The 13572-nt window shown below is 39.1% G+C and overlaps 1 protein-coding gene across 3 annotated transcripts in view; it reads left to right on the top strand.

The window, feature by feature from the left end:
• Positions 1-1198: 1198 nt before the first annotated feature.
• Positions 1199-13572, top strand: part of MYO3A (myosin IIIA) — a 119518-nt gene continuing 107144 nt past the window's right edge. For all 3 annotated transcript variants that reach the window (XM_086741556.1, XM_086741555.1, XM_086741554.1), the window contains exons 1-2: positions 1199-1366; positions 5733-5867. In XM_086741556.1, the coding sequence (XP_086597682.1) occupies positions 1199-1366; positions 5733-5867 (303 nt within the window). The remainder of the gene's footprint in view (positions 1367-5732; positions 5868-13572) is intronic.

Here is a 13572-nt window from a genome sequence, read left to right as displayed (position 1 = left end):
TAATATCATATAAAATGCTTTATGTGTGTAGAGTTGTGCTGTTGACAAAAAAATGCAAGAATAATTACATTGTAGTGTACTTATAAAGTGCTATATGAAATTTTTTTAAATGGGTATGTGAAAATGACTTTCCAAATGTGGCTCGTTTACTGCATATTGTGCTTAGGAAGGACTTAAGCACTCAGTAGCTGGCTCACTTACTGCTTGCTTGCTGACTTAGTGAGAGCTTGAGTCTGTCCTCTTGCCTGCCCCTTCTCTTTTTCAGTGTTGGCTCTACAATTAAGAATATGAGAATGTAATTTTTAACACATTTCTATTGAGTTTTTGTCTGTTCTTAGCAACAAGTAAAGGTGGGGTTTCTCATTTGTTGCTGTATGTTGGGGGGGCTAGGGGGGTGCAGAGGGGGGTGTGCTTTGTTTTTACCATTGTAGCTGCTGAATAGTTGGTCACTGTGAAGGCATGTATGGGTGAATTGTATCTGTCGTTGACTAGGGCATAGTTGTAACCTAGTCAGTGATGGATACAATTGCATCATTGTAAAAGGTGTTTCCTTTACAGTATGTAAAACTGTTGTTAATGAATGTACATCAGTAAACATGTTTTCCATGACTGTGAATGCTTAGCTGTCAGAAGACCACAATATTGTGAAAAGATCTGCGACTTTGATCTGCTTAGCCTATGAGATCTATATAAAAATTCAAATGGTATGAGTAGTATTATAAAACTGACCATTTGCATAGACGTTTGAATGAACTTAATGCTACTATTTAACATGTTCTGTTTTGTGGGGCTTTTTTTTTCCCTTCTAGCCTGATTCTTGGTAATGGAGCCAAATTCTTTTGGATTTTATTAACTTGACTCCGATTCCCCTGCCCCTCAGAAAATCCCAGGCGGACATTGTATTTTAATTGAAGTGCATGAGAAAGCTTCTACTGACTTTGTTCAAGCCTGAAATGAGTTCAGATTATTATTTGAATTCCCCTTCATTCAATATTGTGTTGACTGCATGTACCTGTATTAAGTGCAGCATTTCTTGTTCATTATGCTTTCAGTGCATGCACACCCCTTGGAAAGACATTTCTAGTGTTTTGAGACTGGAATGTGTATTGCTCTTTGCGTTTGTCGGAAGCCAATTGCTATTAACCATTTGTTGAGTGAACACTGAAATCTTTTTTTTTCCTAGGAGCCATCATTTGAGATGCTTCCCTTGACTGGTAAAACAATAATATTTGATAGCTTTCCTGATCCTTCAGATACCTGGGAAATAATTGAGACTATTGGCAAAGGAACATATGGAAAAGTTTTCAAGGTGTTAAATAAGAAAAATGGCAGCAAAGCAGCAGTCAAAATTTTGGATCCTGTTCACGTAAGCTACTTAAATTACTTGGCTTGTGCTTATTTAATTGTAAGTGAATTTTGTGGTCTTGTTTTAATCTTGGTAGATTATTTGCATTAGAAGTGATAGTGAAATAAAGTGCATCAGCCTGCTAAGTGTCAGGCTAGCTATCAATGCATTTTTTGTATCATAGGGGATCTTGAAAGTGGTTACATATGGTTGAAGTCAGAAGTATACCTACACTTTGTTACTTTTACTTCTGGTTCCCCCTTGTTTATCTCTTACTTTCAGAAGCAGAGCTAATTATTTTCCTTTTCAGTACCAGAAGTCCTAGCTTCTATTTTTACTGTTGTTTGCTTTCCTTTTTTTTTTTTTTTAACATACTAGCCAGTAAGAAAGTTATGTACTTTTAAGTGCTTTAGATGCGCCTTCAAGTGTCCATTTTGAGAACATGCTTTTAGCTGAGCTACATGCTATGAGTGATACTTTGAAAATAAAATAGCATACTTTATTTTTATTGTTATTATTGGTTCTGTGTTTTCAGAATGTGCCAGAATACATAGATATCACAGAGGGATCAATCTTTTCAAATGGAAAATACAAAGGCAATAGCTCCTACACACAAAGCACCAGGTGATTGAGAGGTGGAATTATTATGTTGTTGAGTTTTTGTTCTCAGTAACTGACATTTGTTGACTGGCAGATTAATGCTCAAAGTATAAGGAAGAATATTAATCCGGTTTGTAAAGGCAGACCCCATTGACTTCAGTGGTGCTGCACTTTTCTTGAGAACAATGACCTGCAAAACATGGACAAGGAGCTGTTCCTGTTTTAAGTAGCCCCTTGAGCTCATCTTTTGCACTCCCAGTGTAGGGTTGTGAGGCATATGCTTCCATTGCACGACCTCTGGGCAGGAAGGGAAGAGCAGGCCGTGCCCTGTGAAACGCTGCAGGTCTGGAGCTGCGCAGCCCCACAGGGCTCTGTCTACCCCTGCATAATCCCGCAGTGTCAAATTATGATCCAGTGGCCTTGAAGTCCGTGAAATGTGTTTGTAAAAACATACCATCTTGCATTGTCTTTGCTGTGTTTCTTGTTGATCTGCTTTTCATTTTAGCGTGCTTTCAAAGCAACAAAAGGAGACTCAATTCAATATCACGTACCTCTCCCAAAGTAAACATGATTTGCAGCCAAGCGATAAGGATCTTGGTGAATTCAAATGCATTTGACTCTGTTGCTTTCTGTAAACAAAGTTCTTGTGCTTACAATGAATAGGCAGGACTTTCTTGCAGTTGGTGTTCATCTAAATGCCTGTATGGCAGGAAATGCTTCTGCTTTCATCTATTTCATGTGTGTTGGGGAATGATTCTTAAGTGGCAACTGGCTGTGGCAGGGATTACTGAAGGCATGGGGGAAACTTTCAACGTTCTGTACGCTTTGGAGGTTGTAAGAAAAGGGCAAAGGATGAAGACAGGAAGAAAGAAGACGTAGTAAAACTGGTGCTAAGGGAAAGAGAAATAGATTAAGTAGGAAATAAGGGAATAGAATGTGCAGAACCCAGAAGAAATACAATGGATAAAGATGCAACATAAGAAATTGAAGAAGGGAAGAGGTATAACTGATGAAAACAGATTCGCTATTTTAATTAAAAAATAGGAGTCAGTAATGCAGTCAACATCACAGTCCAAGACTTGAATTTTTTGGCTGAATATATTGTCCTTTTTATTCTAAGAATACTATTCTTCTTTTTCCCTTCCTATTTACAGGAGGTCTGGAGTAGCTGCTGTACCTCCATGTTACTGTTAAAATGGCAATCCTATATTAGAAATAGGGTGAAAGGAATAAACTAGTTCTTTTTGTTTAAACTGAAAGTATTATTAATGGCTGCAGAGGGAGCCATTGCAATGAAGAAAAATTTACTTTTCGTATTTTCTTCTTAAAATTTAACAGTTTTTTTTTGCTTTGAAGATGGCTTCAGAATTGTGCCACTTGAGAGGTGAACTGAAAAAAAGGCAGAAGAAATGTGCTTTTATATCACTTGGTTTAACTGATGTTTCGAAATTAAACTTGGAAACTACATTATCATGGGTGATGTGAGGCTGAAATAACCATTTCATGTTTAATCCTTTAGAGCTCTCAGATTCTTTGTGTTGAATTACAGCTTAGATTTTTTTTTTTTAAAACTGAAACAGGAAAGTGAAGGTGCTGAAATGAGAATATATGAAGACAGAACTCTTAGTCTTGTCCTCAGGGCTATAAGTAAATACCATTGGACTTTAGGGCTCTTAGCCAAATTATCCTACGTCTAAGTTCACATGAAAATATTCACTCTAATATTTCTAAAAGAGGTATTCTCTTTGGCTGTTTTATGCAGGTAAATACGTTAAATTCAGCCAAATATTTCAAGTTCTCTTCCTCCATAAAATGCAGAGGAAGATTTTTTCTTTCTAGTATGCACAGAATGAATATTCTATTCATTTCATTCTCTCTCTTTTCATTTCTCCTCATAATACTCAAAATCTCATAAAATCTGAGTACCCCTTAGGAGACAGAAACCTCTATTAAATCACAGTAGAACAGTGGGCTACTTCTCTTCCAATTTCCCCAAGGCAGCCAGGGCTATTGTATATTTTGCATGTAGATTTTTGGCTTTTGATTCTTTGGGGTTTTGTTTGTTTGGGTTTTTTTTGTTTTTTTTTTCAAATGATCTGTCCTTTTGTTTTTACCAGATGTGTTTTCTCTCTTTATCCCCTCTTATCTTCCATTCTTTCCCTTTCCTTCCTCTGCCGCCTTCAGTGCCTTGGTTCTTTCTTCCTTCCTTCTTTGCTTCTCTCTCTTTTTTTTTTTTGTTTTGTTTTGTTTTTTTAATTGGCTGTATTCTGTGTGGTGCATATGGGGAAAATAAACTGAAAGCAATTTCCTCCTTTTTTGAAAGAGGAAAATTTCTGCTGTTTTTTGGCTACTCCAATAAAAAAAAATTCTTAAAGCCAGTCCTTGTGAGAAGACTTGCTCTTGTAATCTCAATATGAAAGTTTAACAGCCCAAGTCCTGAAGATACCAGGGCAGGCAAAGTTCTTTGAGAACAGTTAAGAAACAGCCAAAGGCTGATATGAGGAAATTGAGTTGGATTTAGAATTGGAGAGAGCTCTATAAGAAACATGTGAGCAAAATCCTCTTGGGGCAGATGCCTTTGGTGGTGAGCAAAATGAGGAGTCATTAATTTGAACCGCAAAGCATCCCTTTTCTCTACCATGTTCATTTCTATTTGGCAGTGATGAGAGAATTTTTTGGTATGGAGTAGGTACTTTTCATTGATATGAAACCCATTCATATGGGTAGTGGAGTTCATAGGTAGCCTTCCTCTAGAATTTATTTTTTTATGTCTCTATTTCTTTTTGGGTGGGTCTAAATATCAAACTGTATTAAGAATGTTTTAATTCTGTAAACGAGTATGTTAACATTTTTTTTTTGAGATATAAATTACGGGGGGAAATGACTGCAGCTATTCTGCCTCTACCTACACCCAGGATGGACTGAGTATTTTCTCAGCATGGCTGAAAGATAGTCTGATAGCATCCTTCAATGAGCAATTCCAGTGCATAGGTGGAAGAGGTTACGAGAGCCATCCAGTCCCCACCATTGCTAGTGTCCATGTTTGGTCTGAAACAACTTGCAAAACTCCTGGTGCATGTGTTGGCGAAACTTGTCCTCATCTCTCACCTCCAGACGGATTTCCTTCACTGTGCAAGAAGCCCAACGTCTGTAATGAAAGACTGACAAAAAGCCACAACTCTTACAGCTCAGTGGGAGAAGCTGGAGAGCTCATGGGTATCACCAATTTCTATGACAGTGGAAAATGAGAAAAAATCCCAGGTTATTCTAGAAAGTGGGATGATAATGAGTAAGATGGGGCTGCAGTCACAATTCTTTGTGCACAGAGAGGGGTAGAGAAGTAATTTCAGCTGCGCCATCTCTAGCTTGGGATACCCTTGAGAGTAGAGAAGTAATAAGTGACTTCCCGAGGCATCTGCATGCTCTCCCAAAAGCTCACCAGTCTGTACCTACCCACCTGGAGATTGCACTGGCTTCGTCTTGAAATCCTCCTTCTCCGTTCTCCTGAGGGCTGCTCTGCCATACTGTGTGTTCATTAGTTGAAATTGCTAAAGACCAAGTGAAAAAACAGATAACTGTTTTGTACTGAGTAAACAAAATCAAGCTTTGTAGCCCTGCAAATGGTACATTTGTGTTCTGTTTGGTTTTTATCTTTGCATTATTTCAAATTAAATTTGAATAGCCAGAAAATGCTATGTGTTTGGTTTTTTAAATGGCTAATATATCACTATTTATCTATTAATTATTTATCTATTAATTGCTGTGTATTTCTCATTTGTGACACTAGGATATTGATGAAGAAATTGAAGCTGAGTACAACATTTTGAAAGCTCTCTCTGATCATCCCAATGTAGTCAAATTCTACGGCATGTACTATAAGAAAGATGTGAAAAATGGAGACCAGCTTTGGCTAGTTCTTGAGGTAAATAATTCAGAAAAATAAGAGTTTTCTTCTAGTTGGTATTTCTATGTTGAATATAAACTCATTGAATGAGATCCAAGTCATTTGTTTCTTTAGAGTGAATGTAAGTGAAGTTGTAAATGCTGTTCTTTAGTCTTTTCAGTGCTCTGAATTAAGGGTCTGCTCTGAGTTAAACATTCTTATTTTGATATTCTACTGATAGTGCAGTGCCTTCAGAATTAGGATATAAATTATAACAGGACTTCACAGAATTTGCTACCTGAAATTTTTCTTTGGTAAAAGGCTTGTCATGGGAATCTTCTACTGGAGACATTTCTTTAGATATGACTATGATATAACATAAGAGTCGAAGAAACTACTACGATTATTCTTATTCTAAATTAAATTATATAAATTAATTCATTTAATTGCTTTTTTAAAATGCAAGTAGATGCAAAAATAGATAAATAAGCCAATAAAAACAAGCTACTGCCCAAATGCTGTTTAAAGCAGCGGGATTTCCTGAAATGGAGTCAGAGCAAGGTAAGGTCTATAATTTGTGTGTTTCAGTCTTTAGTTTTGAGTAATCTAGGAGCAAAGAGCTTGGTTGGTACTGTTTTCATAGATTCACTATAACCTATTCTGCAAAAACTTCTTCCTCTCCCCAGAGGAAAATGAAGAAGAATGTCTCTGACAAGGAACAGTGTGCCTCTTATAACAGTCAAGGCTCTTGCTGATGTTTCATCAGTGTTTGATAAGGTTGAGCTTGAAGAATTGGTTGTATTTTATGATTTGTCAGCTAAGTGAATACATATCTCCTGCCAAATACCTCAATGATACAATGGTTTCTAATCCTGGAAGCAAGCTCTAAAAATGCTTAAGTTCTAAAAGGTTTTCCAAATTCTTCAGACTTGCATTGGGAATATATTTTTAAAAATAGTTTGCATTGGAAATTGTAATAAATTATTAGGTTAGACTGACATCAAAAGATGTCAGTTCTTTATGCAGTGAGAATCTTTGAAAATCTAGCTTCTGTTGTGTCTACTGGGTATTTGAAACTTCGTCTGTGAAACTTCTGGCCTGTAGAGGATGGATGCCAAGCAGTCAGGATGGAACAGACTGTGAGGAAGCAGTCAAGTGTTTATATTTTAACTTTTATTTTTCACATGGATTTATTTCCTTAATGTGAAAAACATAAGCCTACTTCTGTAGTATGTTTTATATTTACTTTTTGCATGTCAAGCTGTACACGTGCAAGTGCTACTATGGAGTATGTGTAGTAGTCTTGGATGCTTTCTGTCACTGCACATGCAGATTCATGAATGCAATAGTTTTCAGTTGGTGTGCAAACACATAGATATGCATAAATAGAAAAATAAATTGCAATCATAGCTTTGGTGAAGCTTTCCTTTTAATAAAAGTATCTGTGAAAAGAGAAAAGTGTCATGGAACAGATTCTTCTGTTGAAGTGTCACCTTCCTTTCTGCTTGTATGCAGCTTTAAAGGGTTGTTCCAGTTTGTTTTTCACAGTAGCTATTTAGGTGTCCTACAGTTTATAAGAATGAAGATATCTTCATGGTATCAGTTCTGTTTTGTTGGGGTTTTTTTAAACAATATATTTGTGTCTAAATTCATAAAGGTGGTGATTAGTCTTTACTTTAACTTACAGAAGCTTCTGTTTCCATTGCTTTGAGCTTTGGGTCTTTTAAAAATTTATTTTATCATAAAAGAGCATTTTCACTTCAGAACTGTTGCTTCCCCTGAAGACGAGAATCCAATCTCGAAATTTGGATTTGCAGAGTTTCATACCAAGGAGGAGATCTTTCTCTCAGATAGGCTGAACATCTGCCCCTGTGTGGATGCTGTTCTAATCACATTCACAATAAAGAATATTGGTGAAGGGACGGTTCTTGCCAGGTATATTAAGCCTTGTCATTTGTGTCCAGATATGCGGGCAGAAGAAATTGGCCTATTGAGTCCATGTTGAAGAGAAGCCACTTGAGCATTATACTTGGGATGAACCAGCTTAGCAGTTTCATGTCAGGAAACATCAGCACAATGACACAGCTGAAGCAGAGTGTGCTATAGCCAATTTTTTTCTGCTCTGGATGTTAGTTCAGAAGGGAATAAATCCAAGATAGTTGGAAATCAGCTGATGGAAGATGGAGCAGAGAGGTAAATCATAGCGGGCCCAGCAGGTGAGCATGTAGGTCAAGGGCAGGTGGGAAGAACAAGTGGTGCAGCCCTTGCCTGAGATCTGATTCAAAGAGCAACCTAGTCAAGACTGAGTGAAAGCTGAAAATGCCACAGCAAGGTAAATGGTAGGTCTTACACAGCTTTTACTTGCTACTGTAAGCCAGAGGCCAAGAACCGTAATGCAACGTATTTCTATAGTTCATTTCCTACCCAGATCAGGTAGAACTTTAAGAAGCATCTCAGTCCATTTTCAAAAGACACATAGTTGTACATGGCATATATGAGATGGATTTGTGAGTCACATAATTAAGCTAGTGTATTTTATCATTCTCAATGTATTTTTATGCTTAGGAAACAGAGGGAACATCCATTATTTTAATAGTAAAAAGAAGATTTTGTTTTCATGAGTTAAAACTTAGCTTGATAGGGGAAAAAAGTTTGGGTGGAGTGACTTTGCACCTAAAAATACAGTTTTGTGATATCAAAGCATTTTGTAGAAACCTCTCTGTTTTTGGAGAAGTAGAGGGAATTGCCAGGAAGTTATAGAAGTAAATTCCTTTGTGCTGAATGTCAAGAAAACCATCAAAGCATTCTTTTTAGGTATTTTAGTTCTCCTGGTGTGTATGTGAACATTTCAAGAACATTTGCAATGCCCTGCTGAGTTAGACCAGTGGTCCGTGTAGCACAGCATTCTGTCTCCTGTGGTGGCACTAGAAGATGCTATTTAGAAAGAGTCTGTCCAATTTTTGCAGTCCATTTCCCTCATGCTCTCCAGCAACCATGATTGTTGTATTAAGGGCTATTCTATTTAGTACCCATTTATGGACACAGTAAACCTGATGATGATGCTGACACGCTATACAGTCTCCTCTTAGGGCATGCAATTTTAATTTGTGTGTCATTATTATATACTTATTACTATATATAATATTTCGCATACTAGAATATAATGTTTTCAACATGATGAAAACATTTCCAAAGCAAAATATTTTTCAGTGTGTGGTAAGAAATTTAGAATCCCATTCATTTGAAAAGGAGGAATATGTTACAATTTGCAATGGACCGCAAGCTCTGTTTTCTGACCAGCTACTTAAAAAGTCTCTTCACAAACAGTATTTGAGTAGCTAGTGCAATCTGTACAGGTGCTGGTCATGCACAGTTCAGACTGAAATGAACCTGATTCATCTTTGTTCTTATATAGAACCTTTTCTTGTTCTAATGTAATCTTCATCAGAGAAATCATGTGAAAGTGTAGAATAGCTTGTGCTTGGAACCTGCTTCTCTAAAGAAGTTACATGTTAGCCTTTTCCATTCCCTTAACCTTGTAACGTGGGAAAATAAATGCATTAAATAAATCGGTAACTTGTATCATTCTACACTGTTGCAGGCAAAGTGGTATACTTTGAGTTCAGTCTTCGGGATTGAAGATTAACATTGTGATGTTAATTGAACTTGCTAACCAGACACTAGTAACTCAGAAGAATTACAGAAAGATTATTGTGACAGATTATTGTGATCCAGTTGGTAGCTATGTTTGCTAAGTTAAAGTTTGCCTGAAGTAATTCAAATTTGTTACTTAACTTTGATCTTTTAAAGTTAACAGCAAGAGGAAAAAAATTTAAATGTACAAATATCTAAAATATCTTTTTTTTGATCCTTGCGACACTTCTGTTTGTGTGGCTTTTTTTCAGAAAGAACAAAACCATTAAACTTGGTAAATAGTAGCTCTCAGGAGTTTGAATTAAACTAGAACACAGGAAGTTGTAGTGCTTCAGTTCACCTCGTCCTGTTTTCACAAGCATAGCCAAAGTACAGACCCATGGTGTGGATTCCATTTAATCTGAGTGAGGACACTGTAGCCTCGTATGGAAAAAAGGAATGAAGTACCAGTATACCAAACCGCCAGCCTGCTGTACCAGGGTGATGGCAGTCCATTGCTACTAGATTATTTCTAGTGGCTTGCCTGGCCTGAGAAAGCTTGCACATCTAGCCAAAATGCTTGTAACAGGGTAAGAAAAGTGAAAGATCCTATCTAACAAAGACTGTTGCTGTGTGATAAGCACAGGGTAGCAAACCAGTATAGTTCCTACTCAATTACCAATTTTAAGGGCAGTTGCAATGTCTGGTGAGTCACTTGCATATACTGAGTATATAACAAGCTGTGATCCCCTTGAATAAGTCCTTTCTGGTTTTGTGCAGATCCTTTAGAAGAATTGCCATTCTTGAATTTGCCCAGAGATAGAGAGCCCAGCACAATACGTAGAGTATCACTCACTGCTTTCCAATCCTAAAAGTGAGCCTTCATAGCAGGAAACTTACATCAAAGCTTTAAGCCAAATAGAACAAATAGATCTGGAAATGGAGAACCAAGGGGATAACAGAAGTCAGTTGTGATCTCAAGCAGCTGCAAGCATTTGTCCATATTGCAGCACAGGAGAGTTATTAAGATGGATTTAAAGGAGGATAGTGATGTGGTTTTCTGTTTGTTTTGGCTGCTCCTTCAAAGCGTAAAGGAAAACATGTTATGCCAACAGTTAGCCAGTGATGGATGCCAGCACTATGAGTTGATCAAGGATAGGAGTAGATGTGTTGCTGCCTAAGGAATGGTATTAGGACTGCTACAGGTCCTGAGAGAAAAAGCAGCTAGCTCATGTCTGATGCAATTAAGAAGAAGGGGCAGCCAGCATGAGGGTACAAGGGAGGAGTGGCATGGTCAGAGGTGACTGGTTAGGGATAAGAACTCACCAAAGCCAAGAGAAGGTGTTGCGGTGACTCCTGGGTAAAATGAAGAATGCTGAACGATGCATCTGCACTGCTGCATCTGGCCTGGAGTGAGTCTGCTGGGCTGTTGCACTGTTGTATCTGCTGCTTGGAGAGAGAAGTTTAGCAAATCAGATGCTTCCAGATGTTTGCAAATGCTAACTGTGGTCACAGAGAGAGCTCTAGAATTAATGAAATATGTATAAATTTTCCTCACAGATTAATAAATGAACAGTGACAGCACAATTTACATATGTGTCAGACAGAAAAATTAGTATAATTAATGCTCAAGTCTTGTGTGGCTAATAGTTTTGGATCCTTCACTTACCTACTATACATGGAAGAGTTCCTGATCATGTTGCCTTTTCAACATTGCATTCAGTTCTACTATATGGTGAAACTCACTGAAGTGTGCCCTTTTTTTTAAAAAAAAAAAAAGAGGCAAGAAGAAATACCCTGCTCTGTTGTATAATGTCCTATCTGTGAAGTACAGTTATACATCTAAAGAAACATCAGTCTCAGCAGGTCCAGTTGCATTGCGGAAGGGAAATTTTTTTCCACTGGGGAGTTGAGATACTAACAGTGTAATTCTAGGTTGCAGTGTGATTGCTACAAGAGAGGCAACCACTATCCAAAGTAATATCTAGGTATTGGTATTAAAAAAAAAATTTAGGCTAAAATAGCCAGAAGCATAATATGACCTTCTAGGATCAGGACAACAATAACAATGTATTATGAAATTCATGCCCCTTTCCTACCTCCACACACACAAAGAAAGACAGAGATATATTCTCCAAATATTTCTGTTGTTGTTGTGTGGCTTAACATGGGTGAGGCTTCCACTGTTTGAGAGCTAGAAGACTGGGTGATGTAAAACATAAGGAGAGACAAGAAACTGTAAAAAAAAAAACAAAAACAACCAGAACAAACCAAACTTAACACCTTCCCCTAAAAAAAAAAAAACAAAACAAACAACTGAGAGAGATTCTTCAACTTTTACACTTGTCTCAAGTTTTGCAGTAGGTAACAATATATTTACTTCTGACTCATTAATTTTGATTTTATGAGCTCTGTAGGGGTCTGATAAGTTTTGTGTGCTAGATAAAGAGATCAATATTTAAAAAAAAAATCTGTGTATCTAGATAATCTTCTTTGACCAGGGATGCAGTGCCTTTACCTCAGTCCCATACCCCAGTCTAACCTGGGAGTCCTGTAACATGTATGGGGCAGGGGATGGGTATGATTCTTGCAGTGAGAATGTGCTGTCACCCCCACATGGGCAACACAACCAGACTCTTCACAAGACACTGCTCCTTTTCTGCATCCAGGCATAGACTTCCACTTCAGAGTGCTGTTTCTGCCAAAGCAGTGGTTCAACGATCTAAATCACCCATTCGCAACAGCTAGGCACAGAAAAGAAAACCTCAGAGCAAGGCAGGTAGCTCTGTCCTTGTCTCTTGCTGAGCTTTCCAATGCCATGAAAGAGTCCTGATGGCCAGCAGTAAAGCATTTTTCTCTCCATTAGCTTCATCTCTTTCTTTTCTCAGCTTATAGTGCTTGTCACCCTTCAAGGTACCTCTCAGTGTGTGGAAGAGAGAGAGAGGAGCTGCTGTCAATGTTGCAAAGCAGTTAATGCTTGTTCTTGATGTGGAAAGACGTTTGGCTGAAAAAATCTGCAGCCTCAGAGCCTATAGCCTGCAGTAAGGCTCAGAGACTGGGGAGACACTGGTCATGCAATCTCCTTTTGGGATGTTGCATGGTGAGAGTGACTTAGACTAGTGTCATAGTTCAGCCCTGATCGGGACCAGACTACGCAGTCTCTCTCTCACTCCCCCCACCCTCTGAAAGAATAGGAGGAGATGATATAAGAAAAACGGCTCAAGGTTTGAGATAAGGACGGGGAGAAATCCTTAAAATTACCGTTACGGGCAAAACAGACTTGACTTGGGGAAAACTATTCATTTATTTCTAAAATTAGCAGGAGAATGAGACAGGGAACAAAATAACTTCCCCCCACCCCTCCCTCTTCCCGGGCTTAACATTATCTGTACTACCTCCCCTCCCGAGTGGCACTGGGGGTGGAAAAAGGGAATGGGGGTCGCGGTCAGTTCATCACGCGTTGTTTTACGCTGCTGTATCATCGTCGGGGGAAGAACTCCTCGCATTCCTCCTCTGCTCCAGCGTGGGGTCCCTCCCACGGGCCACAGTCCTTCGTGAAACTGCTCCGGCGTGGGTCATCTCTTCCACGGGGTGCAGTCCCTCTAGAACAGCTGTCCCAGCGGGCCCTCCACGGGCCACAGCCTCCTTCAGGCCTCCACCTGCTCCGGCGTGGGGTCCTCCACAGGCTGCAGGTGAATCTCTGCCCCTCCGTGGACCTCCATGGGCTGCAGGGGGACAACCTGCTCCACCATGGTCTTCACCACGAGTTGCAAAGGAATCTTGGCCAGGAGCCGCGTTACTCCTCCCCCTCCTTCTTCACTGACCTTGGCGTCTGTAGCTGTTCCTCACAACAGGCTGGCAGACGCCTCTTAGGATCCTTTTTACATCTTATTCACTTCAACTTCTCATCTCCTCTCCACTTCTTGCAGCCAGGCCGGGCCGAGTTGGGCCCAGTCGGCTGCCTGGCGGGAGGCCAGAGGGTGAGGCCTGCAAGGCCCATGAGGCTCACGCCTCCCCCTCTCTGCCCCCCGCTCAGCTGCTTCACATCTCTCTTCCCTTCTTTTCCTGTTTTCCCCTACTTAAATACGTTATCACAGAGGCATTATCATGG

This window comes from Chlamydotis macqueenii, chromosome 2 (genome assembly GCF_036417535.1).
Source record: "Chlamydotis macqueenii isolate bChlMac1 chromosome 2, bChlMac1.mat, whole genome shotgun sequence".
NCBI classification, from domain to species: domain Eukaryota; kingdom Metazoa; phylum Chordata; class Aves; order Otidiformes; family Otididae; genus Chlamydotis; species Chlamydotis macqueenii.
This window is presented reverse-complemented; position numbering and strand designations above follow the sequence as displayed.